We start from the raw sequence: 27,469 nt of genomic DNA, 5'->3' as shown, positions 1-27,469 counted from the left end.
AATGGATAAGAAGGGGCTCAATCCTCTCACCGCCCCGATCATCCTAAAACCTTAAGACCCCCCTAAATAGCCACAAATCAGCCAACTGCGTACAATGTGTAACACCCTTTGTCGGAGATCCCCGATAAAATCAACATTGGTATCTACCGTTGAGATGAAAATGGACGGCTTTGATTTTGAATTTAGGCTGTCTTCGTTGTAGAACAAGCCCTTCGCACGAACAGTGACAGAAATCAGTGACAGAAATGCAACTTTCGAATAAAAAAAATTAAAAATTACAAAAAAAATTAGAAAAGAAAAAGAGGAAAATTATGCTGATCAGCTGAAAAATGCCTGTTGCTTGCTATTCTAGTCTCTATAGGCCTTCTGTTCCTGCATTTTGTCATCCCTCCATTTCCCATTGCCAATTCATTAGTCTCGTGTTCTCCAGGCATTGTGTCCAGCCCATCTCCATTAAGCCCTTTTTGTTTTTCCTGGTGAAGTACGCAACTAATTTTCTTTCCTATTGACTCTGATTGAGATATTAATATTTGATTTTCCATTGGTCTTTGTGCCGCACAAAGTTTGTGCTGTAGCTGTTTTGTTGTCAGGCGTCAATCTATCTTGGAAGATGGGGGGCATCGTCATTTACGGCGTGGGGTCCAGGGCCCGCTTTAGGGCCCCGGGAAAAAATTAGGCCGTAGATGCTCTCTGGTGCAATCTAGCTGTTTTTTGTCGGGGCGTCAATCTGTCTTGAAAGATAGGGGGGACATCGTCATTTACGGCATGGGGTCCGGGGCCCGCTGGGGCCCGGGAAAAAATTATGCCGTAGATGCTCTCTGGTGCAATCTAGGTAGTCAGAGGGGTGATATGTGCCCCCTCTCAGATGGTTGGAATTTAATGCCTATTTCAAGCTATGATTCACCATTTTTTGCTGTCATGGTTATTGTATCTAAAAATTCAATGTTATTTATGGACATAGGCCTAATGCTGAGACGGCGATTCATCCTATCATTACCAGCATCGTCAAGGGTGCATCAATAAAAGAAATTCTGGGGGGGGGGAGGGGGCTGGCGTGGGGCAAATCTGTTAAAGATGGACCATGCTATGTTAGCGCCACTCAAATCCCATTTGGTTTTTGCTTTTAATGTGTTGCTGCGAATCTATATAATCATAAAACGCAGACAATTTAATGGGATCATATTGGCGTGTGAATTTCTAGACGATTTCTTTGACCTTTGTTATATTGGTGGGCCAACATTATCCCAATTATTTTTCAATTGAAATCTGTTTAGGAACACTCAACTTAACCAAGTACAAGAAAACATTGATGGGATCTCGTTGGCACAGATACTTACAGTGATGAAAAAAGTGAATGTTGTGCCAATTTAGGCCAAAATGTGTGGGATGGCAATACTTTAGAAAATTTTCAAAAAATCTTTTGACATGCAAGTTGCAGAGATCCCAAGATTCTTTTTTCATTTGTCATTAGATGAAAACTGTTCCAACACCCGGTTGCCATAAAACAACTTTTTGTTGTTGGCGCGCAAGGTTACGGAGACGCGAAAACGCAATATATTGGTACAATTTGAACTTTGACCTCTATTATTTCTCTGCCCCAACGAGATCCCACGGACTTTTTGGGATGCAAGCTCTTTCATGTGAACTTGTTTAATTCATGGGATCTTATAGGCGCGTTGAATTATGAGGCGTTGAAAATGGCACGAGGGCACTGTTCGTCAAAGGTTCAGGTGCGCGTATCATGACGTGCCAACGAGATCCCAAACTTTTTTTTATGCTTTTGTTATAAGCCCAACTGGAGGTTTCAAAAAATGTTTTATTTTTGTTGGGATGACCTTGGCGCACATTTTTGTATTTACAGGGAATGTACTATTCGTTTCACGAAGGCTCTTAGGCCGAAACTTTGATAACTGATAACTCCCAAACCGAAAGCGTCAGCAAACTAATATTTTGGATTTATTCGTTTGGTATGATAATGTATCACTCTAATTATTTAGAAGATCTGAGAACCCATGAATCACCGCTTGGTACATTCTTACAGGCAGGTCTCTTCAATGTTAGTCACGGTGATCAGATAGACGGTAACGCGCTCTTGTAGCAACTAATCTCCAGAGGGCAGTGTAATCGTGTGAGGGATTAAACGACTTGTCCAAAAGTCTTACCGATTACATGTGTATGCGATTTGTTTGGCCTGATGGGTGCGAAGTTGAGAACATTCTAGTGAAGTCGGCAGAAACCTTCAAACCACGGACTCATCTTATAGACACAAAAAGGGGCTTTTACAGTGGATTTATCTTTGTTTATTTATTCATGTCCTGAAAGTACATGTTAATCAAACAACACATTTGTCACATTGATCTTTGTGGCAATATATGAATGATGTTCATGTATCTCACAACACTACGAAAGAAAAATAGAAAATCCAACACTCGAACGCCTGTAACGTGAGAACACCTTGGTAACATAATCTCCTTCTTACATGTGGGTTATTATTAGAATATTTCCACAACTTGATACCAAAGTTTAGATAAAGGTGCGTTCTCTCTTTCCATTGTTGTAGGGGGATTTGATGCGTTTCCCATTCTAAACTTCTCTCCAACCCCAGTCAAAAAAGAAAACAGGAATGTACCTTCCCCCATTGATGTACCATGAGGGAGGGGGCCTTCCACCAAACATGGCAGTTTGCTTTCCTACATTTTGATACCAATATAAATACCCCTCATCATCACTTCAAAACTACTTGCCTTTGAACTGGTTTTAGCTGCACTTTCTTCATAAACTACATACACTATTGGATGAAAGGCTAGTTATACAATACCAAGTGTAACCGTACAGTTAAAAAAACAGTGTTTCTTGTGTAGCATTTGTTTTGGCAGCCACCGAGAGATAATTTCAGTTAAACAAAAAGTGCCCAGTAGAATTCATTTTTAAAGAAAGAACTTTCCACCAATTAGAAAAAAAATATCATACAGTTTTACCCTATTTCTGTGCAGCAATGTATCTTTAGAATGTCTACAAATCTTTAGAATGAAAACCACTTTTTTGAATAACATGCGTATCCAAAAGCTCTGGTATTAATAAGAACAGCTGTATGTACTTTCATTGACATCTCCACAAACATAGACAATTTCAAAGTAGTTGCATCATAGAACATTGGTGGACATTCAGAGTACATTTGTATTTACAATTGCAACACTTGTACTATGTTTTGCCACTCAACATTTATTTTCAGAAGGTAAATTACACAGTAGAAATCAACCAGCATGGAAGTGCCCAAACCATTAAAATTTGCACAGATCTTGGTTTACATGTACATGTATTGGTTTGTCGATCACTGACGTCCTGCACCCAATTTAATACAGCTGCTTAAGATGTACATCAAGTAGCCAAGCACAACCAAATCATGCTTACCAGAATTAGATTACCAGCCAAAAACACCATGTCTCACATGTACAATCAGATGCTTTACCAGCATCAGGTCACCAGCCAAAATACCATGTCTGACATGTACAATAAGTGACGGACACCTGCTAAAAACTGCTTAGCTGAAAGGTATATAACATAATCCTCTGTTTAAGCAACGCGACAAAAATGGGTGATGCTAATATGTGCAATGGTTCTGTTGCAGCCTTGCAACTGCATGTACATTATAAGACACTGTCAAACCAGCCGACTCAAATGACTCAATACCTATACCGAGCAGGAGGTCTAGGGGACATCGACCTGGATCTGGAGCGTCGTCTCTCCGGTGAGTATCTGTCACGTCCGTATCCTACAAAATAAACACAAAGATCACCACCTGAATAACGTGTACCTATAAAAAAGATTGTATTAGTAAATGGCCTGAAGTTTCAACCCAAGCAGAATCTTTCTCAAAGATGGGTTTCTGTGACAATTTGTCACCGCTTTGAATTCACAAAGGTTACAGATTATCAAAGATGCACAACACCGCCCACATAGTATTTCTCATGCAACTTGCACAAATGAAGAAAGTGGTGGGAAGCTTGCCAATGTTGGCAAACATAAACAAAAAAGCAACCCCGTTTCAACCCACATTTCCACATGAAACCCATAACGCTTGATCTATGACTTAAAAAAATTAACAAAGTGATGTCCGGCCAGCAGCTAATTCTGTCTTGAACAAAAGGTTAAACAAAGAAAGCCTACTGCGTCTGCGCTCAGGGGATCTGGAACGACTGCGAGAGCGAGGGCGGTCTCTCCAGGCCCTCTCGCTTCGATCACGCTCTTTCTTCTCCTGCTCCTTGTAGCGAAACTGCCGAGTCATTTCCCTCAGTTCTTCTTCTCTCTCCTGTGGAAAGAAATGGACAAAGAGTGAGTGCATTGCTTTCGGTGGAGGTGGCTGATGTCTGGTTCCCTATGCTATGTAATACCAGACATAAGCCAACCGTATCAGAGCATCATGCCTTATTTTAACCTTTGTACCAATAATAAAAAAATAAGCCTACTTAAATGCAATGCCTGTCATCCTTTTGTATTAATTAAAATAGTAAATTTAACATTTAAAATTACTATATTTTAAATTTTTTCAGTTTGAATAATATAGTCTTGTGGGTTTTCTTATTCTTATATATAAAAAAAAAACATAATATAGATAAATACATTGTACATCGCACAATTCAAATAATATGACAACGGTTTAAATGACAAACAGTTGAGTCTAATCTTAAAAAGTATTGGCATTGGAAATTAAATGTCTGGCAATGATTAATATTGATAATTAATTCAATTTAAATACACAAATTCAATCAAACAATAATGCACATTACAATACAACAAAAACGTAAACATTATACGATAAGAAATACAAGATACATGTATACCACACCATCATCGTAAACATGACAAGAACAAATATAAGAACAGCATCACTTGCAAGATGGGATGATGTTGTCAAGTATAAATATTTTTCAAAAAGGAACAGAAAGAGTTAAATAGGAGAGACAATGTGGTCTGTATTGCAACACTGTGCAAAGCAAGGACCTCAGCATCAATAAATATCAATCATAACAAAACACATACAGAAAAGCAATGACATCGACAACAATAAATAGCAAGTAATGTACATTTTGCAAACAACAAACGAAATTGGTAAGTAAATCAAGAGAAGACGAGTCAGTGGACCGAGTGTGGAGTAGGATTGTCACTATTTGCACTGATAGTCCATTGAGCTGTGGTGAATCATTGGTATACATTCCTACCCATTACCCAACAAAGTCAACTGTTGAGTATTATATTCTGCTACTGTGCTATGGTTTAAACTACACCTCGTTGGTGATCCTCGGTGTGTTCTATTTTCCCTTGGTTCACCTCGGGAAAATAGAAAGTGCCGAGGATCACCGCGGGCAGTGTGGTTCTTATCAGAGCAGTCAAAGCAGTGTCACAAATTATAAGGCATTCTCATTCAGTAAATATCTGTGATAAATCTTCCCAATAAATCTTCACAACAGCTAAGAAATGTTTTCATCAGATACCGACATCGACTCATTGAGATAAACTACTCAATCCAAGTCTAGATTTTTGCCAACCACAGCTAATAACAATCATAGTGACTCTCCCTGAATATTGTAGCTTTGGCACTGATCATGATGAAAGAAAGAAGCCTTACCATTTGCTCAAGTTCTTTGGCTGATCTTTTCTGATGCTGTTTGACTTTGTCTGCTTTATCTGTAAATAAAAACAAATTCAGTTTGTCCCATCTGTCCAATAAAAAACAAGCTATACAAAGCCTGATAAACATGAATTTTTCCTAACACTAACAGCCCAAAATCCTGCCAAATCCAGTTCAGACGTTTTTAGACAATAGAATCTGTTACAATTGGAACATGCATACCAGTTTTATCATAGTTATTTAGGATTTGAGGCATTGCATGGGGAGGTATCAAAATATATTTAGTTTGCGGGAACACCATGTGTGTATCTACTTGCCAGGTAGAGTTTGTTCTTAGAGAACTGTCTTGCTTTATTCTACTACCGCGGAGAAGGTGTTTGGGGGTTCCGGAGACTTCTCAGTTCTGAAAAAAACTGTCCTGCTTTTTTAACTATTACCCGGGCAGATGGTATAGAAAATAGGCTGGTACTTGTGGCCAAGCGGCCCAGCTCGCTGGACTGAAGCTCTGGTGTTTCTGATCAGTAGAGTACGGGTTCAAGTCCCAGTCTTGAGGCTCATGGCCTGAAGCAAGACACTTTGAATCGGACGTAAAAGACACTGGTCCTGTACATGAATGTTTGTACGGTAATGCACATAAAAGAACCCATCTATGCTTATTCCTAACAGAAGGGGTTTGCCCCAGGGTTTCTGGCAGTTGCTGCTGAATTGGCGGCATCACCTTGTAAACCCTTACAAGAAGTAACATAAATGGGTCATATAAATCATAAACTTCCAATAACTGTATAGAAACAAAAAATGATAAGTGCTCTAAAAACTAGCTGTTATTAATACTTTCTGAAAGCCAACTTACGTTGTTTGTTTAGCGCTTTCTGCATTTTAAGTTTCAGCCTTTCTTGTGGTGTCATTGTTTTCTGTAAATAAATCAGATACTGATTTTAAAATCAAACAAATTATAATGCAGCACAATCAACTTTATCTTTTGAACAACAATTTGTACTTCGTTCTACGTCTGGTATCATGAGTCCTATTCTTGACTCCACAATAAAGCTACAGTGGATTGTATTTGCTTTACATAAGCTTTGGAACCAGTCTGCCAGGTATATCAACGAGGCAAATACTTCTACTTTGACATGACAGCAAATTACTCAAAGCTATTATAGAAATTTGTATTGGTGATAAACAAATATTTACAATTTCTCTCCTACTGAGTAACCCTGCAAATGCACTTTGTCGTAACATGAATTACTGTTGTGTTTGTAATTTCTGTTTAAATTACAAACATCAAATTGATCAAGAAAACACTTCTTCTTTTGTAATGGTTTTTACTAAGAAAGATATACCATCAAACATTTGTTTGTTGCATAACCTAAAAATAATTTGATTTTAAATAAAAAATGACAGCAGCAAAAAATGATAAACTGTCACAAAAAGATTGTATTCAAATTAAGTTATGATTTGAAATTTACTGGAAAAAAGACAGCACCAAAAAAGTAACCAACAGTCAAAACCGGATTTTATTTTTAATGTTATTTTTAACTTGCTGTGTCTTTTTAACAGCAGCACAGAGATTGTAAATTGGAAGCACAAAAGCGCCATCAGTTACAACTCCAAGCACTTTGAATATGGTCTGTGGTTAACAAACAATTTGAAGCACTGACCATGGCTAACTTAATTTCAAAGCAATAACTTTGCTGTCTTTATGCTGTTTTTATAGAAGAAAATACTATAAAAATAGTAAACATTTGATAGCGGGTTGGTCGACTGTGCTATATTGATAGTGATAGACTACACTACTAAGAAAGTACTGCAACCGCACATCAAACATCTCTTTGACATTTTGTTTTTCCAACTAATTTTGCAATGGAGATGTCAACTGTTTCCAGTTTTACATCCGAGCCAAAAAACAATTCAAGTCAGACAAGTGCATTTTTCTACATGTACATTATGTTAGGCTTAGTTGGAATGGTCGGCAATGCGTTTGTATGTCTGGTGATGCTGCGAAATCGCAGCGTTTTCAGTTCCACAACCAATAAGCTTATCCTCCATCAGTCCATTGTGGATTTCCTGGGTTTTCTTTCTGCGCAGGTTTCTGGTTTTCACCCCGTCGACCGTTCCAGACAACATCCTGGGCTCGCTGTACTGTAGACTGTGGTGGTCTGAGTGGCCACAGTACGGCATGTTTCTCACCTCAATCTACAATCTAGTTGCTATATCCATGGAGCGGTATTTAGTAACATGTCAACCCATCAAACATCGTAAGCTAGTCTCAGCTCATCGCCTGATGATGATCATGGTGACATCTTGGCTGTGTGGATGGATACCTGAGGCACACCTTGTTCTCATATCTCATCTCACCAATGAAGCTTGTGATGCCGTTTGGCCAAGCCCTGCTACCCAAGCTATCGCTGGTGTCCTTGTATTTCTCAAGAATCTTCTTATCCCAGTGTTGATAATCGTCTTTTCCTACACCAAAATCATCTTGGAGCTTAGCCGACGTTCTGCTGAGAGGATCCGCGACAATAATCAAAGTGCTTGAAACATGCTGTCTAAGGCCAATAAGAAGATAACCAAGACTCTAATCTTAGTTGCTGCCTTCTATGTAATCTGTTGGACCCCAACTGACATCAACTACATCCTTTACAATCTTGGACTAATAATAATAATAATAATAATAATACAATCTTTACAATCTTGGAGTTGGACTGAACGATAACTTCGTCAACAGCTTAGTGTTTCAGACAATGAGTACCATTGTGACAGTGAATATGTGCGTCAACCCTTTGATTTACTGCTTTACCTACGACCGCTTTCAGAAACAGGCCAAAAAGATGATATTCGGACTATGCAGACTAGGAACCAACAGAGGCAACCGCGTGGACACCATGGACGGATCATTCAGACACGGCACAACTGCTCAGAGGAACGTAACTGTATCAGCCACAGTCTCCACCCAAACACTTAGAGTCACAACACAACACAAGAGTGAGTACTCCAAAACTGTCCACTGTCAGCTAGTCCTGTTCTTTTTGTGGACATCATTAAATTTGGTGTAATTCAAAATATCACTTCAGTCCATTGACATCACAAGAAGTTTTCAGATCCTCTTCAAAGTCCCCTTTTCTTTATAGGTATCAATCCTATGAATGTTTCAGTAATCATGCTAAAAAAGTGAAATGTACTTTCATTTTATTCCCTGGTTGTTCTCAGCAGAAAATGTCTCATAGGAACAAAAAATAATAATTGAACAATTTCAAAATGGAAGCTAACAAGAAAAGAAGACACGCAATTTCTGCCTTCTGTGATAGCTAACTAGCTGGTACCAAGCTCAAACTGTTTATTCCCTTAAAAATAGCAAGGCCCAGTTTTCGCCGAAAAAAATTGGTATATACTTGTTTCCTTTTTTAGAGTGAATTTTGACAGATGTTACTGACAGATTTGACAGATTTTTCCCATATATCTCGAACAATGCACAAACTACAAGAACAGTAATGTCAAGATCCTGATGCATGACCCCTTCACAACGTGGAACGCACCTCCGAAAAATGCGCATCTACAATTTCCACCATTTTGGGAGTCAATTCCTTTGTGTAGATTTTGACTCCCGAAATGGCAGGCAGGAGAGGTGCATGTAAGTGCACTTCGCGTTGTGCAGTGGGTGAGTCACTAGTTCAATTGTTTTGCTGTTATTGGTTCAGATAAATCTAATAACATTATTACGTATAACATAAAATCTTACTGACTTTGTCGACAGAGCCAGGTGTTTTACCCACACTACTTTCTGTTGATCTGCAAAAAGAAAAAAAAAAGGCATAGTTATTGTTTTTTTCCCCCTTGTGTAATTTTACATAATTTTGATGTAATGTTAGTGTAATTTTGATGTAATTTTTATTGGCAGTTGACTGGCGCCTTTAAACATCCTCCAATGAAGAGGGCGCAAAAGAAATGTTATAAAATATTGAACTATTATTTACTGCACTTGTACTGAAAATGTATACATGCTAAGCAAATTTGGTTGGGTTCTGCAGCACTGAACCCATCAAACTCTAATGAAACCAAGTTGGAGCGGGGGTAATGATGATTTCAACAATATTTTACTTGTAGCCACCAATAAAGCTCTTAAAACTAGCAGCAAATCATAGTAATTTTGTTGGAAGTACACAATGCTAACGATAATAGGTTTATCAGTTATTGAATATTGGTAAATATCAACTGCTAATGATAATAGGTTTATCACGTATTGATTATTATACACATATTGACTGGCAATGAGGTAACTAGTGTACGTCTATTCCCCCCGAGGGACTTTGAGTGACCAGAAGAGCGACCTATTTCCCGAGGCCGAAGGCAGAGGGAAATAGGCCCCTCTTCTGGTTACTCACAGGCCCGAGGGGGAATAGACGTACACTAGTTACCGAATTATGCCAGTCAATATGTGCTTTACAACACAGCTCGGTCTTAAATATCAATGAAGAACAGAAATCTGGAAAAGAAAGGAAATCGCTGTAGCTGCTGTTCACGGTTCAAGTCAAGAGAGGGCACTGTAACCAGGCACTATTTTCAAAGACTAGTGCCCGCTCGGGTACTACAATCCCGGCCAAAATGCTTGGGCCACCCTTTCCTGAAACAACAGTTCCCTGTGCACTTCCCATTCACATTCACATTAAAAACATTTGCCCGCCCCCGGCCCCCCGCTCAATGTTGACTGAATTCGGAAGACAGTCGGCAAATGGAACCAACATTGAAAGGGGGCAGGGGGGCCCAACGAGATTTGGCCGGGATTGTAGTTCCCACAAAACACGCGCGCGCGATCACTGGACTATATTAGTTCATCCCACGTGATCGTGTTTCAGCCAACCAGAATGCAGAACAAGCAAGAGGTGTGTTATAATAGTAAATATCAACTGCAAACCATTACAGATCAATACCCTTGTACATGTACTTGCATCTCGGCTTAATTTCATGGAGCTACTTCGCCAGAACAAATTGCTTGATGACGTTTTGCTCAGAAAAAAGGAGCAGGATAGCAGTGTGATACTACACTCTGGCTGGTGCCCTCATTCTGGGAAGCATATATATTGTGCTAAAAAGCTACTTTATGTGCTTAAAGGCAGTGGACACTATTGGTAATGACTCAAAATAATTATTACCACAAAACCTTTCTTGGTAACGAGTAATGGAGAGAGGTTGGTAGTATAAAACATTGTGAGAAACGGCTCCCTCTGAAGTGCCATAGTTTTCAAGAAAGAAGTAATTTTCAGACCTCAGATTTAGAACTTGAGGTTTCGAAATCAACCATCTAAACGCACACCACTTCATGTGACAAGGGTGTTTTCTTCTTTCATTATTATCTCGCAAGTTCGATGACCGATTGAGCTCAAACTTTCACAGGTTAGTTATTTTATGCATATGTTGAGATACACCAACTATGAAGGCTAGTCTTTGACAATTACCATAGTGTCCACTGCCTTTAAGCAGCTCTATGTTATCGGGCCCTTGACCCTATTCCATAAAGCTATTAGGCAGTATATTCTGCTGAGCAAATTTCTTGGCTAAGCAAGAGATGACCGGAGTAACAGTTGTAGCAATGGTATTAAAAAATGAATGGTGTTTTGGTTGGTGATCTATTTTCGCTAAGCAAAACCTGTTTGTGCTAAGTTAAGTTGTTGTGCTTACACAGCTTTATGATATTGGGCCCTGTTCATAGCAGTAATCAATCTGTTTCCTTGAGAGTTAGTGCACATGGTTAGACATCCTGTACTGCTCAGCGGTGCAACCCAATCTTCAATGTGCCTCTACTTGTTTTAATGGGTGACTTTGGAAAGCTAAGTGGCAGCAGACTTACCAGATAAAGTACCATCATTTAAAATGATCTGAGCAGGAGCACAGTAATGAGAACGGGGGATTTACCTGGTAAGCCTGCTGCCACCTAGTTTTCCCAGGGGTAAAACAGAATTGCTTCAAACAAGTAGTTGATTTGGCAATGACCCAAGGGCGGTGTGTGACGAATAAATATCAGCTCAAATCAGTGTTAATTTTGTCTAGGGTGATTTTTCTTTGGAGTAAAACCACAGACAAATACCTTTTATTTTTTAAGCTGCTAGGAGTTTGCAGTAGTTTTCCCTTCTCACGGCTCATTGATCTCGATCTTCCCCTGAAACGGTCCCTCGACCGTGATCTCGACCGCGACCTGGGCCTGTGCGTCCAACCATGTGACCTCGATCTGGAGCTGGAACGTGACCTACGATACCGATCGTGGGAAAGACGTCGGGCTCCGTGTCTCTCTGGTGATCTAGAGCGAGAACGCCGGTGGCCCCTCACTGGGGATCGGGATCTGGACCGCGAACTCCAACTTGAGCTGGAGCCTCGTCGTTTATGCCGACCTCTTGACAATGAACGGGAACGAGATCTTGAGTTGCTATGGTTACGATGCTTCCCCTGTAAAGGTGATCTCGAACGAGATCTTGATGAGCTGGTAGAGGAAGAGGAGTGTCTATGACGCCTTCTGAAACAAAGACGTAGAAGCGTTGCTAATTGACTGTAAACAATACTATAATAGGTTAGGAGACATAATGACGCAACTCTTATTGTATACAAAAGGCCTGGAATGACATGGAGGCCATGGCTTCTGTTGCCAGTTGTCTAAGCCTTGGCTCCACTTCAAAAGTTTCCCCCAAGACTTTCCAATGAAACTACCCTTTTCAACAATAAAAATTGGACTAGCCCTCTAAAAAATAAAATTCCAGACCTGATGCAACACAATAACGTATGTTTTTTTCTTATGATACCAACACTCTATATCTGTGACACAGATTAACCTGTATACCAAAGAGACCCTAAAACAAACCTTGGAAGGCCAACACAACCAAACCCAAAAATTGACCTGTTATGGTACAAAGAGAAAGCTATGGGGAAAAACCGACAATGTATCCTAATGAAATCCTCACTCATTTATTTCCAGAAATAACAGTTTTATTAAGTAATGACCTCGGGAATTGATGATCAATGCAGGCAACTTGACATGACTACAACCATTGTGGTTGTAGTGAGCAAACGTCGTCTGAAATAGTTTCGGCATGTCATCAGAATGCCAACCTGTAGGCTAAGGACTACTACAGCCATTTCATCACACCACGCCAACAAGGACACCCTACAGTGTGCTGGGAGGATCGAGTCCAAGAAGATGTTCACATTCCACTTCCTGAGGTAGAGCAACAAGCGACATACAGACTGAAATGGAGACGCCTATCCAAGGAGGCCAAGGGACACGTTGTCTTAAGCAGCGAAGTCAAGTCAAGTCAATACCCTAGGTACCTCTTACCAAGGATATCTTACCAAGTACGCACATGTGATCAAATCTAGCAAACACAGGGATTAATTGGAGTTTTTTAAAAAAGACGCAGAGTGGAAACAAACCGACCGTGTCCTGGAATGAGAATCAGACCCAGACAGAGATTTGGAAGACGACTTCTGCGTCTTGCTGTTGGAGGCTTGTTCGCTCTTCGCTGCCTGTTCTTCCTTGTCCTCACCGAAGCTGGTGATGAAGGTGACCTTGCCAGTGTCTTCTGGGGAGCTGGATCGACTTCTTGAGGAGTTGGAACGAGAGCGTCTGTAGTCCTGGTATGTTGGGCTGTCTCGACTGGCATAACTGAACAGAAAATGAAAAGGTTAAACATGGTTAACACCACCACCATTCCAATCCATCATTACCATTCTCGAAGCTCTCTTGAATTGCACAAAATACTGATCATTCTGAGGAAGCGTTTCATTTGAATACATTAATATTTACACAGGCCTGTATGATTTGAAAGGGCAATGGCACCAAGGCATTTTCTCCTCGGTAAAGGGCAACTACATATATGAAGAAATTGCAAATTTCTACTGTGTCTTGTCACTGGCACAAAGGCAAAGACCAGGGGCATTCATGAAAGATCAGGCCTGTTTAAAAGGTTGTGCTCAAATTTGGGCTTAATCCATTGTGCCAGTCGGGAGAAAATAGTGAAAACCCATGTTCAATTTCCAGCATGTCAACACAATGTCCTTAACGTTTGGTTGTAACAACTGAAATCAGCTAATAATAATAATAATAATAATAATAATAATAATAATAAGACTTGTAATGCGCACATATCCACCCTGCTTGGTGTTCAAGGCGCTGTTGTTTTTCTTTTTGGGGTTTTCTATATGAAATAACACATGAATATGACTTGCTTTCTCTGGGAAATATTTCAAAGAAAATTGTATCTAGTATAAGCTTCATAATCAGTGTATATAATCAATAAAAAATGTTGTTCTTAATCCAACTAATCCTGTAAACATGCAAAACATTTCAGCACAATGTTATAAAAGTTACCTTGGAGGGCTCATTTTGTTGTCTCCCCTTGCTAGTAACCTCTTCTCCACAAGCATTCGCCTCTCTCTTCTTGATTTTCTTCCCTACACGTTAAGAAAATATGTCACACAGGTGAGCTTTAACATCAAATCCTATAAATTAAGTCTCAAAGGCAAAGACGTACACCATCATTTCTTATTAACATCAATTTAAATCCTTGCGGTTATCAGGATTTTTTCCTGCAGAACTTAAATTTTTAGTCATAATAATAATTCACAGTTCTTATAGTAGCACTTTATCACACATTTTATGACAAATATGCAAACATTATGTTTGAATTATTAGACCCAATTGATTTCCTTCCTTTTACTTTTACTCTTTTAATTGTTAGGTCACACAAGTGCTACCGCCCATCAGTTAATTGTTTGTGTTGCCGAAGTGTAAGGCTTACCACCAGCCGTCAAAATAATGTACATCAACGTCATGTCCTTTTTTTTATTTTTATATTTTTATATGTGTTTATTTAGGCACTGTCTACTGCTGTATTTAAGCAATTTGGGGGGTTTTTCCCGAAAGTACACACTTTGAGAAACCATAAGGAAAAACATGGTTATATGGCCAGTATAGGAACTCATAGTTCTCTGTTTTATTGCTGTGGTGTGTTAAGAAATTAACTCTTAATTATTAAGAAATACTTACTGAATACAAGGCTTTTTCTTCTTCTATCTCTTTATATTTCTTCTGCATATCCAACTCATGTTTGTCCCTTTCTAGCATTCTGAAAATATAAACAATGGTAAACACACTCCATTTGAACTTGGTTTTATCATTATTAACAATATCGTATCTTTCTGGTATTGAAACGAAGGATGCCTCATAAGTGAGCTTAATCACTGTAGCTCGCAAGCCTAAGAAAACCTGTGAACAAGGGTGCTTGCTATGTGAACCAGAAACGCTGTGATTAACCTCTTCTTTTCCATGATAAGTGTTCCGAGTTCTTGTATGTGCACTACCAACCCTAGTACATTGGACCTACAGCTTAATGTCCCATCCCAAGGACAAAGCAATGATGGTAAAGTATCTTGCTCAAGGACACAAGTGTCATGGCTGGGAATCAAAAACATTCAGGTCAAATTACATAGAGCTGCTTCAGCCACCAAAGCAGCACAGCACAAACAAATATGCTTACGAGATTTATGCTACCAGCCAAACAAATTGACACCTGTATCATTTGCAACAATTTGCCAAGCAATATTTTCTGCTTCAGCAGGTCTGCACAGTTGGTTGAAGGGCTTGAGTTCGGTGCTTTTCACCACGACACACCACAAAAGATACGCAGGGTTTTATTTGCTACCCCAAAATTGGCACACCAAAAATTTATCCACTTTCAAAGGCTCTGCAGAAAATACAACATGTGGATTTCTCCTTGGTAAAGGGCACCCTATGAGGAAATTGAAAATTTCTACTTGAGCATTTCAAGGGCACCAAGGCAATGACCAGGGGGCATGGAGGCAATCACCTCCATTGCCTCTGTGAAGTGTCAGGCCTGTCTGCAGGCCTCAAATTTCCCGATTTTTAGGGCAAGGCCACTTTGGCCTTGAATTTGTCAAATTTTGAAAGGGCACCAAGGCCATGGGGTAGGGCACCAAGGCCAACTTAAAATTTCAAAAAGGGCATCAAGGCCATAAAAAATAAAGATCATGAAACAATTTCTGTTCAGGTCCATGAAGGCTATTTTAATGAACCATTTCATTACTTTTGCTTTCCTGTACCAAAAAAACATCAAGTATTTTTAAATGTATTTAATTTTATTGATTAATGGGAAGTAAAAGTAAGCATCCATTTTTTGTTGCGATGGCCAGACGTAAACAATGAACTGTCACTTAACTGTGTGCAGCGGAGATTTTGTTGCGACGGCCGGACGTAAACAATGAGCTGTCACTTGACTGTGTGCAGAGCGGAGATTTATTCAACGGACATACATGTACATGTAAAGTACATGTACATGTACTTTTCATGTACATGTACATGATGCGTGATTTACGTAACATGGCCCACGTGCACAAACATGTACGAGTACCAGTGAACAAGCACAACACCAGTGGAATAGGCGGACGCCCAACCTCGAATGGAACCGAAATTGTGATTAGCTGGTACCCATCATGGACAACCTTGCGTGGGTACGCATGTTGCAAGATGAGTACCAGTGCGATTGTTCTCAAATGGTCGTTGCAAGTACATCCGGCCCGTGTATAAACTTCGAGTACACAATGTCTATGATGGATGCACGTCTGTCGTTCGTTCTGCATCGTGCACACACACATGCACTGCATGGATATGCTGCCGTCCGTTTAAATTCCGTGTGATGAGCATTCAACCGACCGCGCTCTGTGTGCGTGTATTAATATAGAATGTACATGTAAGTGTTTGATTTTATGTGCACACAGACGGATGGTGGTGGTGTATCAAAACATAAATTTTGATCTCAAAAAGGGCACGGCGGCCATCGGAGAAAAAGGGCACGGCCTTTTTGGCCGCGAAAATGTCAGATTTTCTCGGGGCACCACGGCCAGTAAGCAGGGCACCGGCGGCCATGGCCGTCGTGGCCGCCGGGAAATTTGAGGCCTGTGTCTGTACAGTGAAATTGGATATACTGTGGTTTGGTTTACCTTATGTATTCCTTTGGCTTCATGCCGTATCTAGTGCCTACAACATTAAGCTCTCCTTTCTGTTCTTCATTGAGTTCATCCACATCTACATTTATATCTGATGGCAAACAAACAAAAAATAAAGAAACATTATTTGAATTCAAGGAAAAGATCAATTCCATCTCTGCTCATCATCAGATAAAATGTGAAGCAATACTTCAGAGACACAATAGTGTCGGGGTTCAGTGCAAAACGAGCCCAAAGGTACCTTAAGTACACAAAAACCTGAACATGGCTTTCTACAAACTGTTGCTCGAGGTCACACTTCGTTTAAATACGGATGGTTTTTAATGGAGTTATGCCAGAGGACAAAAGGTCATCTTCAAAATCGAAAAGGCATCATAATCTTCTTGCCTGCAAAGTTTAGACGCAGGAAAAAAACATACAGGTTGGTTATTCTTGTTGTTTTCTTACCGATGTCAATATCACTGAGACTAGTATCCGACGAGCTGTCACTATCACCTTCATCCGAGTCTTCTCCTGCCTCTTGATTCTTATCGTCTTGCCCTTTCTCATCCTTGTTGTTCACCTCATAGGTGAAACCAATCGCTGCTCTCTTGCCTTTTAGTCTATTGAAAAAATTGATGTAGCATTTTGGTTATTTACCCAAAAAATGAACATGAAAAATTCTCGCTTTTTGGTGAAAGTTGTCTGACATAAAACTTTTTTTTTTAAATCATAAAAAATGTTTCGTTCTTCATTTTAAATTAGCAACATCCAACATTTGGAATCTGTCTTTTGATTGGTTTTAACACCTGATACAAATAGTTGATAAGGCAGAATTGAGGGTTGAAAGTGAAATAATTTAAGTATTAAAGGAACAGCTTGTTTCTGTCATGTATATTGAAATTAACTGCCCCTAAAACAAATCTTGTTTGTTGTTTTTAAAGACTTTTACAGACAGATTTGAGTCAAGTTGTACTGTCATGATCAAAGGAGGCCTGTGGCTGTCCATTGAATTATGAACTCTCACCCAGTTACACACGCGGCAAGCTTTCCATAGGTATGATATGGAAGGTGTACGTGTACAGTAACTGGGTGCAAAATCATCATTCCTAGCAAAGCCATGAGGCTGTTTTGATCTTGACGACACAACCCCTTTAAATGTTGGTGGGATATTGGCAAGCCGCTCGGATAAACAATAAAAGAAGACCTTTATGCTTACTTTTCCTTCTCTTCATTCATGGTTTTCTGTGTGCTTACGTCTGGAAACATCTCATCTATCTGAATCTGCTGTAGGCATTGCTCCTCAGAAACTGAAATAGACAAATTTACAATCAATGTTCACATCTTCAATGTGTGCTTACTCTTCAAAGCACCCATATGCAGCGTTCTCCCTCAAATGTAATCTGCTGGCCAAATGCCAGTTAAAACACCCGAGGACCTGTTGAAAATCTCTCAAAGCAGGCTGACTGGCTAGCCCAGTGGTGTAAAGCATCCCTTTTTAATACGAAATACGGACTAAAAAAAGCCCAGTGAATGGTAAAAAGAGACAAGCTCTGCTTCCTACAACACAACATAGCAAATAAATGTGAAAAGTTGAATCCCCTTAAGGTGATCCCTGGCATCTGCTTCCCAGGATGTATCCTAAACTTGGGTATTGATCCCCGGCTAAACGGCAGTTACAGAATGAATGGTTTCTGACTGGCACCCCAGAACAAAGATATTGACATAATACGGGGACCACCAACATTAGGGACTAGATAGCTCAGTTGGTATAGAGCACAGGCATTTTAATCCGGAGGTGACAGGTTCAAGTTCAGCTGTAGTCAACTTTTCTTTGTTCAACCCAAAATAAGACTATTCAAAGTGTAGTAAATATCTTGGCGGAATTCTGCACATGTGTAATTGAAAGTATCTTGAACTACACTGCACAATATATTGATGAATTAAACAATGTTGACCTGCTTCAAACCACATACAGGTGCCAACTTGATAAATAAAATACAATTGTGGATTTTTGTTGTCTTTGTCGATCATTGTTATTTGTTATTAATTAATGTGATGATGTTTCTGAATAAAGAGTTTTAACAAATAAACCTTATCATTCTTGAACCCTGTTTTCCACAAGCGCGTTAATAAAGTCAATAACTCTAGTCTGGTGCCGGCAATTGATATACCCAGTAATTTAGCACCTACTTCCAGCGCACTCATTCTGCACAAGAGTGCGATAACGCTCATAGTAGCACTTCTCTTCGTCTGGGTCGTGAGGGGCAGGTAAGATGGCCGCTATCACACTCTGATCCGGAATGACATCTAGATGGGCCCGAGCATCGAAGCGGTCGATCATGTGCATTTTATCTCCCTGCCAGGGCATCCTGAATAAAATTGTGGTGTGACAAAACTTGTTAAACGTTTCAGGGTTCAGTTAGGCCTAATTTCATACAGTATTACTTAGCAGAACAGCTTGCTAAAACCAACTATGTTCTAGTAGCTTTGGTTTTACTCTAAGGGTAAAGGTTAAACCAAAATTAGATAAATTAATTAAATAAATTAATATTCTTTATCCATGATGCAAACTTTACAACTATTAAATTATGTTCTGCTTAGCAAAACTGAGCAGGTTTAACGGACACCAGTCACAGATCTTACATAAACATTGGAATCTAATATTGCAGTCAGGGAGATTTTGTACAACAATCAGGGAAACATTTAGAATTTTATTCAACATGAAAGGGAAAAATCCCAGTCCTATTTAATTTCATACAACACCTATTGGTGTTAAATTTGCATGGGGGATACACGTGGGTATGGGTAAAAGCCAAAATTAATATTCTTCATCCCTGATGCAAATTTTACATCTAGGCCTGCCTATTATATCGATGCAGGACCCGCTGCCAAAACATAGGATTCGAACTGCCTCTAGCTACCAGGGCAAACTCGGTATTCTAGTTGGTGAGACACTGCTCTAGAATTGCAAAGGTCCTGAGTTTGAATCCCCACCTAATCCCACCCGAGTAATATGCCTCTGAATTTTGTTTTTCAAAGGACTTGGGAAAGTACTGACTATACAGTGCTATTAAACACATCGGTAAATGGGTCAAAACCAAAACTAATATTCTTATTGTTGTTGTTACTTACATTGTTCCAGGGCCTTCTGCAGCCAAGGCAACTGCGGGATCCAAGTGTACCTTGCATGCTCTAGCATGAATTCGCAGGAACTGTGTAGGATCTTGTTTCTGTTCAATAAGGAAAGTTGAAATTTAAAGGCAGTGGACACTATTGGTAATTACTCAAAATAATTATTAGCATAAAACCTTTCTTGGTAATGAGTAATGGGGAGAGGTTGATGGTATAAAACATTGTGGGAAACGGCTCCCTCCGAAGTGCCATAGTTTTTTAGAAAGAAGTAATTTTCCACGAATTTGATTTTGAGACCTGAAGTTTAGAACTTGAGGTCTCAAAATCAACCACCTAAACGTACACAACTTTGTGTGACAAGGGTGTTTTTGTTCTTTAATTATTTTCTCGCAAGTTTGATGACCGATTGAGCTCAAATTTTGACAAGTTTGTTATTTTATGCATATGTTGAGATACACCAACTGTGAAGGCTAGTCTTTGACAATTACCAATAGTGTCCACTGCCTTTAAGCTAAAGATGTTCACTAGCAGTGGACAAAAATAGCCTCATACATATAATCAAATATACTCATCTGCTTTAAAGACACCAAACACCTTTGGTAATTGTGAAGGACTAGTCTTCTCACTTGGTGTATCTCAACATGCACAAAAAAACAAACCTGTGAAAACGTGAACTCGTTTGGTCGTCAAAGTTGTGAAGATAATAAAGTTGCGAGAAAATAATAATGGAAGAAAAAACACCCTTGTCACTTGAAGTAGAGTGCTTTCAGAGGCTCGATTTCGAGACCTCAAAATCTAATTCTGAGGTCTTGAAATCAAATTCGTGGAAAACTACTTCTTTCTCGAAAACTACGTTACTTCAGGAGGAAGGAGCAGTTTCTCATAAAATGTTTTACACTAACAACAGTCCTCCATTACTCGTCACAAAGTAAGGTTTTTTGCTAAGAATTATTTTGAGTAATTACCAATAGTGTCTACTGCCTATAAACATGAGGTCGGTTGCACACCTCCTCACTTCTTTGACATTCACCACCTCTTTCTTCACTTTTGCCAATATAATCACCTTCTTGTGAGGAGGTACACATGTAGCTGATCTTCCAAATAAACCCAGAAACAAACTCAAATTGATAAATTGAATATTGTACACTGTTCTGCTTCTCCAACGCTTGCTGGACTCTCCGCTTACACGTACACTGTACTTTTAAATGACTAATACTATACATTACTAATTTTATTTGCCCCACTCTATCTCCCCCAGCCCACCCAGTCAGTGACCCATCATAGCATTTGATGTTGAGAATTTGTTTTTTCACAAAATAGGACTTATCATAATAATTAATTAATAAGGGAATCAATGTGTGGTGAAGAGGTTTTCAGCTAGTGGTTTAAACTGGCCGAGGCCTGGTTCTTGGTAATTTTACAGAGACGAAGTCGAGGTAAATTATCAAGAACCAGGCCTCGGCGGGTTTAAACCACTAGTTGAAAACCGATTTTTTTTTTTTAACACACTTTGATTCCCATTCATAAATTCCTTTTCGGTAAAAAAACATCAACACTTTTTGTCACAAAGTAAAATAAATGTTCAATGTTACAATGCGGCAGTGCGTGTGCGCGCTGTCCGTTTGCATTGCACGCCGTTCACTCATAATGGCGCGCACGCACTGCAGCACTGCAACATTGTAACACCCCTTTTACAGAATGGTTTAGCCCAACAACAAAATAATGAGTTTGCAAAGCGATGTGACAGGTTCAAAATATGAACCTGGGAATTCGCTCCGGGATCTGGTAAGTTTTTGTCCATTTTTCTTCGAAATATTTCCTAAATGGTGTTTTGAGTATTATGGCAGGCTGCATTAGACATTGCGGATTAAGTTTGTACCCTCAGAATTTGTGCAATGATTTTTGAAAGTGGTAAAAATGGGGCAAATCTGGTAACTAGCTGTCGAAATTGTATGTGTTGGACCAGATTAACCGTTGCCACTCGAACCTATCTCGTAACCCTCCGGCCTGGCGGTTACGTTATCGCAACGAACTACCCCACGCGATGCGCTCTCCAACAATAGCAATAGCTAACTGTCTTAGGTATCTATGAATGTTGTTGTTAATGTTATGAATAGGCTCCTATGATTTTAAATTAAAATCAATTTTAGGCCTATTTCCTTTGCTATTTACTAGCCACCCCCCCCCCCATGCTAATTTATTCCCCCCCCCCCCCTTAATAAATAATAACAAACGTTTTGAATTTTATTACTGGTTTGTAATTTCTAACATGGAATTATCATTATAATCCTTATATTTAAAGTATATCTAGACTTTAGAAGAAAAGTAAAAAACTATTATTTTATCACGCAACTGATGCAGTACACATCGACGCATAATTCATGATAATTGGCCCGCTGCAACCATGCTGCAACCAACTTGCGCAGTGGCTGTGCAAAATCAAGCAGACAACTCTCGTAACGTTACTTACAATCTTCTCATAAAACTCTCTCCTTCTCTCTGCTCTTTTTCTGTAATCCACGATAATCCCATGGATCTTACGTTCTTGTTTCTTAGCTTCGTGCCACATTTTGACGTTTAACACTGGGACCAGTGCAAATTTCGTAGAGCGCAGAAATTCATTCACTTCTTTCCATCGTAAAACGCCGCCATTTTGACAAAATACAACATGGGCGAGTCTATTATTATATCAAAAGGGGGTGTTGGCTTGCTAAGCGTGTGGAGTGTACTTATTTAAAAAGGACATTCTTTTTCAAAATATTAAGATACAGTAGTCTGAACTGTACCAAGAAGATTTGGAGATAAATACTTAAGCATATTTTTATTTTAATTGCTACACATTATTTGCTGTTATTTTGTGTTTTCTTGTGGTAAAATTAAATAAGCTATTCTATTTAAGATCCCACAATGCATCATTTTTTTTCATTGGGAGTACGTCGTACCATGGTCGTACGTGTACGAAAAACTTTTTGTTTGACCCGGGAAAATTAAAAACTTTTGACCAACTACTTCGACTAGTTCATTGTCTTTTGTAAAGGTATGTAACCAATATCGTTCAGCAATCACTTCTATAGCATCGGCTTGTTTACTTTTCAATCTCTTGAAGAGCCATCTGATGATGTAATATTAAGAATGTTATCGACCCTCATTTTTCGAACCCACCAAACTTTGATTCCCGGTTACAAAGTAAACGGTTTACGGGGAGACTCTGTGCAAGCTCCACCGTACCCGGTGACAGACTCTGCTAATTACTCACGGTCTGTATTTTCGTCATGCTGAGAATAAAGTTTCGTGTTGTAGGTTATGCTCAAACATAAATCACTTGTGCATTATTATGCCAACTATCAAATGAGTCAAAGAAACATCAACTATAAACATGCTAAATAAAATTTTAAAAATTCATTCTCCTTTTAGTTTTTTAGGACAGCAATAGCATGTTTAGTCACTAGATAGATCACGTGATGTGGTTGCTATTTGGGATTCTATGGTATGAAAAATTAAATATTTTAAGTGAAAATGAAATTGGCATTATCTGCAGACTGTAATAAATTCTGATATACGTATAAATAATACGTCTACTAAGTACTGTAGCTACTATAGACTTAGACTTTTATTTAGAAGTTTTACCCTATATAGATAGAGAGAAAATATAACAGATTGGTTTTTTACTTCTGAAACCAAACATTGCTTGCTGGTCTGACATGAGGGGAAACAGATTGTTTTGGTAGTGTTTGTGATTCAAGAGGGGGTTGGGGTGCTTGGCTGTAGTATTCAGTGTTATACCTTGTTATATCTCCGGATTCTAATCTACTACTACTACTAGTTAGTAGCCATATTTAGTAGCCATATGTCTTGGGACAAAAATGTAGTTAAATTTGTGAAGTAGTAATTGAATGAGATTTTTATTTCTTTTGCTAGCTTCTGAATATTCAATAAAATACCAACCAATGAACAGTTTGGAAACATATGACGTCGCTCCAATGCAATGTCGTACATGCATTGGCACTGTAAAATAGTGGATTATCTCTCGCAACAGAAAATTTTTTTTTTAAAGATTTCAACACACAATGAAGTGTAAATAAGTGTCATTGTAAAAAGGTTGGATAGATGTTTATTTTTAAAAATCGTTTAGTTTTTTATTGTGAATAATTTTCCTGTTATCCTACTGAAAACACATGACACCTGGAAACTCCAGTTTTTAATTGCCCTAACAAAAACCTACAAAATGTGCACCATTTGTGCTTAAATGTAGCATCAGACATCAGAAGAGACAATGATAATCGTGATTGATAATGTCATTTTTTACATAGTGATTTGAGCAGATGAATCCACTTGAGTTTACTATTTGTAATTTATAAATTTTTGTGATTGAAATTAACCTAGGTTTTTAGTTATATAGAGTATCAAAATAGAATACCCACAAAGCTTTTCATATGTTGTTATTGCTCGTATTTAACTATTCAACATTTTAAATTGCTACTTTTTGTACAGTACTACACAGGACCCTTTTGCTAGTTAGGGGCAACTACCCAGGCCTAGCAGGTGTAAACTAAAAGTAAAACTGATAAGGCTTCCCTGTCTATTTTATCAATAAATAAATATTCCTAATTTAACTAATGTGCAATGAACCAATCTAATAGGATTCAAACTGAGGTGTCAATATGTGTTTGGTTTGGTAACACCATGTGTGTATCTACTTGGCAAGTAGATACACACATGGTGTTGCCGCAAACCAAATATATAAGGATTCAAAATGCTACCGGGCCATCTTGGTTACTCCATCATGGGGGGAATATCCGTGGTCTTGTTGGTAAGAATTCTGCTCTAGAATAGCAAAGGCCTTGGGTTCGAATCCCAACAAAAAAATATGCCTGTGAATGAGGGGGGGGGGGGGTTACATGACTTGGGAAAGTATTTATATTATAAAACCAAACATAAATTTGTTTTTTATCCCGATGCAAATAAACATCCATTAAAATTAACCGAATTTGATTTACATTTGTATACATCATTAATGTTTTCAGATTAATATCATTCTCCAAACCCCCTACCCCCCCCCCCCCCCCCATATCTTAGAATAGATCTGGCGTTCACTAATCTGTTATAATCTTCACAGGGCCCTCTTCACTTTGAGGACAGCATCATGGCAGACAGTATTGTTCCCGATCTTCATTGCGATGAAGTACTATTACCTGATGATGAACTTCGACTAGATGAAACTTTCCTTGGAGAAGCAGGCCCTGGGGTCTTCTATAAGCAGACTACTCTACCAAGAAGCACAGTTGTCTTTCCAGCTGATGAGCCACAGTATTGCCATGCTGTTCTACCAGCACCGCGTGGTAACATTGAGGTTGGAGAAACTTCCTCGCGTGTTGATCCTGATTGTGAAGAGCATCTTCTTTTTGAGGATGCTCAATATGTCCCATCAATGTCACACGAAGACATGACTTTGATTCAGCAAAGCTCAGCAGCTCCTCACACCACTGAAGTAAACGAGTTTCATCTACCGACCGGCACTGTCCACGCAGCATGTCTGACTCCTTGTCATCCCCAAACACCAACCGAGGCATTCACGCAGAGGGAACCTGACTCGACCTTGCTGACCTTGCTTCTGAAACATCAACGATCTTATCTTCAGATGAAAGAATCGGTAGGTAGCAACAAGAGCTGCAATGAGCTAGAGTCCAGCAGCCATTGGCATAGCGACCTTCTGTTTGATGACGTCTGCGATTGCGATGCACACCTTGTTCCAATCACAAGATGGGATGTAGAAGAATAAAAACACCCACAGAAAAAGAAAAAAATCCATGATGCACGGTGCACCGCGGTGGTTGCTTTATTTGGTTAACATACACATTATTTAAATTTTATCCGCGTTCGTATCCATCCAGCAATGTATCCCGCTTTTATTTACTGAGCATTTCAGGTAAATAAAGTACAATTAATAGGCTTAATATAGTTAAGTGATTTATATTGCGCCCATTCAATTAAAAGAACACAAGCACATGGGCTGAAGGAGGATGTTTCAAAAGAGGGCGCTTTCAGAAGTAGTTTGTACAAAGTTTGCTTTATGACAGGACATATTGAATGCCGGGAGGGGGCAGAATATCCTGTCTTATGGATACAGCCTCCGGTGGCCTGCTTACCAGGTTACTTGCTAACTTTTACCATAAGTTTAGGGTCAAAACTATAATTTCTTGTCATTTTAGTTGTTGCCATGTAAATCAGCCATACAACTTATTGAAAATGTGATCAAGGCACAATTGGATTTGTGAGTCCAGTTTGTGTTGGAATTTTATGTAGTATAAACAATTTGTCAAAGAAATGTTTGTTCTTCACTCCATAAAATAATACGATTTCGAAGAGATGACAAAGTGTAATATATAAATTTACGTTACGTCTCGTTAGATTTTATAATACGATTTTTTCTTCTTCTAAAGATTATCAAGCTAATTATTTATTAAGGTTTTTTAAAGTCTGGTTTTTTAAACACCTCTTGGGGCACCACCTCATGCTCAGGTGGCATTTTCATAGAGTGATTAAGCCAAAAATATTGCTCAACAAATTTCTGATCAGAGCAGTGAGCAAGATACCATTCACAATGATTCATGTGACATGGTAGTTTGACTGATAAGCGTAATATTTTGTTGTTCAAGCTACTTGTTGTTGTTGTGCTTTATGAAATTGTTTCCGGATTACCATCGCTATAAATAAAAAAATCAGGAAGTAAACTAACCTGGAACCTATTCCATACAAGAAGTAGCTACAATACAAAACTGTTTTGATTGTCAAAGATATATAGCCAAAGCACCAGTTTCCCACTAAATTGCGCTTAGCAGAAACTTGTTAAAGCTAGGCAGTGGACACTATTGGTAGATACTCGAAATAATTATTAGCATAAAACCTTTCTTGGTAACGAGTAATGGGGAAAGGTTTTTTGCATAAAACATTGTGAGAAATGGCTCCCTCTGAAGTGGAGTAGTTTTCGAGAAAGAAGTAATTTTCCACGAATTTGATTTCGAGACATCAGATTTGAAAACACACAACTTCGTGTGACAGGGGTGTTTTTTCTTTCATTATTATCTCGCAACTTCGATGATTGATTGAGCTCAAATTTTCACAGGTTTGGTATTTTATGCATGTTGAAATACAGCAAGTGAGAAGTAGTGTCCAATGTCTTTAAACAAAATTGTTTGCTTGTTGACCATGAACAAATTCTGCAGCCTGAACATACAAACTTAGACGGGGTTAAGTTGACAACTTCAAGCCTCCATAACATATACTGCACGGGTGCAACTCCCTCAGTGGTGCCCCTGGTCATTGCCTTGATGCCCCTTTAATTGTTCCAGTAGAAATTTATACATGTATTTTCCTCGTATGAGATACCCTTTTTCCAGTTAAGACCTGAGATACTCTCCGAGATTAGTCGGCATTGTTCTGTTTAACTTATTGAGATTTTTAATTGTATAAAGACTGAAAATAAGTGTTGCATTCTATTTGTTGTACAAAAATATTTTATTTTAAATATGTTAGAAAGCAAAACAAAATGTTGTAAAAAAACCAGAATTGTTCTTATTTATTGATGGGAATTACGCAACGTATTCATATGTTTAAAAAAAAAAAAATGTTTGTATCGAAAGCAGTAGAAATAAATGTTCAACGTGTAATGCGAAACTGTTCGTTCGAGAAAAGATCCGGTTCATTGGTTCGGATCAATGATGA

At 38.9% G+C, this 27,469-nt stretch overlaps 2 protein-coding genes and 1 pseudogene across 5 annotated transcripts; 2 read left to right on the top strand and 1 right to left on the bottom strand.

Annotated features, from left to right (window-relative positions):
* Positions 1-2,277: 2,277 nt before the first annotated feature.
* Positions 2,278-22,404, bottom strand: LOC117289483 (CLK4-associating serine/arginine rich protein-like). 4 transcript variants are annotated; one of them, XM_033770626.1, is made up of 15 exons: positions 22,218-22,404; positions 19,748-19,845; positions 18,806-18,984; positions 17,832-17,922; positions 17,081-17,235; positions 16,628-16,724; positions 14,658-14,736; positions 13,980-14,062; positions 13,047-13,274; positions 11,709-12,131; positions 9,370-9,415; positions 6,480-6,540; positions 5,627-5,685; positions 4,168-4,309; positions 2,278-3,772 (listed from the first exon to the last, which is right to left on the bottom strand). In XM_033770626.1, the coding sequence occupies exons 1-15, from the start codon at positions 22,314-22,316 to the stop codon at positions 3,684-3,686; spliced, it is 1,929 nt and encodes a 642-aa protein (XP_033626517.1). In that variant the 5' UTR covers positions 22,317-22,404; the 3' UTR covers positions 2,278-3,683. The 4 variants fall into 4 exon arrangements, with proteins under 4 accessions (XP_033626517.1, XP_033626525.1, XP_033626533.1 ...); XM_033770634.1 differs by having other exon boundaries at positions 11,709-12,128; XM_033770650.1 differs by lacking the exons at positions 2,278-3,772; positions 4,168-4,309; positions 5,627-5,685 and adding an exon at positions 6,932-6,933 and having other exon boundaries at positions 6,497-6,540.
* Positions 6,947-9,357, top strand: LOC117289511 (annotated as a pseudogene).
* Positions 22,405-22,708: 304 nt separating the features above from the next.
* On the top strand, positions 22,709-25,577 carry LOC117299243. Its single transcript, XM_033782758.1, has 2 exons — positions 22,709-22,784; positions 24,864-25,577. Exon 2 carries the CDS (start codon positions 24,891-24,893, stop codon positions 25,524-25,526), a length of 636 nt encoding a protein of 211 aa, XP_033638649.1. The 5' UTR covers positions 22,709-22,784; positions 24,864-24,890; the 3' UTR covers positions 25,527-25,577.
* The last annotated feature ends 1,892 nt before the right edge of the window (positions 25,578-27,469 follow it).

This window comes from Asterias rubens, chromosome 1 (assembly GCF_902459465.1).
Source record: "Asterias rubens chromosome 1, eAstRub1.3, whole genome shotgun sequence".
Classification (NCBI taxonomy): domain Eukaryota; kingdom Metazoa; phylum Echinodermata; class Asteroidea; order Forcipulatida; family Asteriidae; genus Asterias; species Asterias rubens.
Note: the sequence above shows the minus strand (reverse complement) of the source record. Positions and strands in the feature narration are given on the sequence as shown.

Coding starts and splice junctions, on each gene's coding strand:
- LOC117289483 (XM_033770626.1), bottom strand. CDS start 22,316: ATGTGGCACGAAGCTAAGAAACAAGAACGTAAGATCCATGGGATTATC. Junction 13,275..13,979: donor AACAAAATGAGCCCTCCAAG/GTAACTTTTATA, acceptor TTTTCTGTTCAG/TTATGCCAGTCGAGACAGCC. Junction 9,416..11,708: donor AGCAGCTTAAAAAATAAAAG/GTATTTGTCTGT, acceptor TTCTTTTTGCAG/ATCAACAGAAAGTAGTGTGG.
- LOC117299243 (XM_033782758.1), top strand. CDS start 24,891: ATGGCAGACAGTATTGTTCCCGATCTTCATTGCGATGAAGTACTATTA.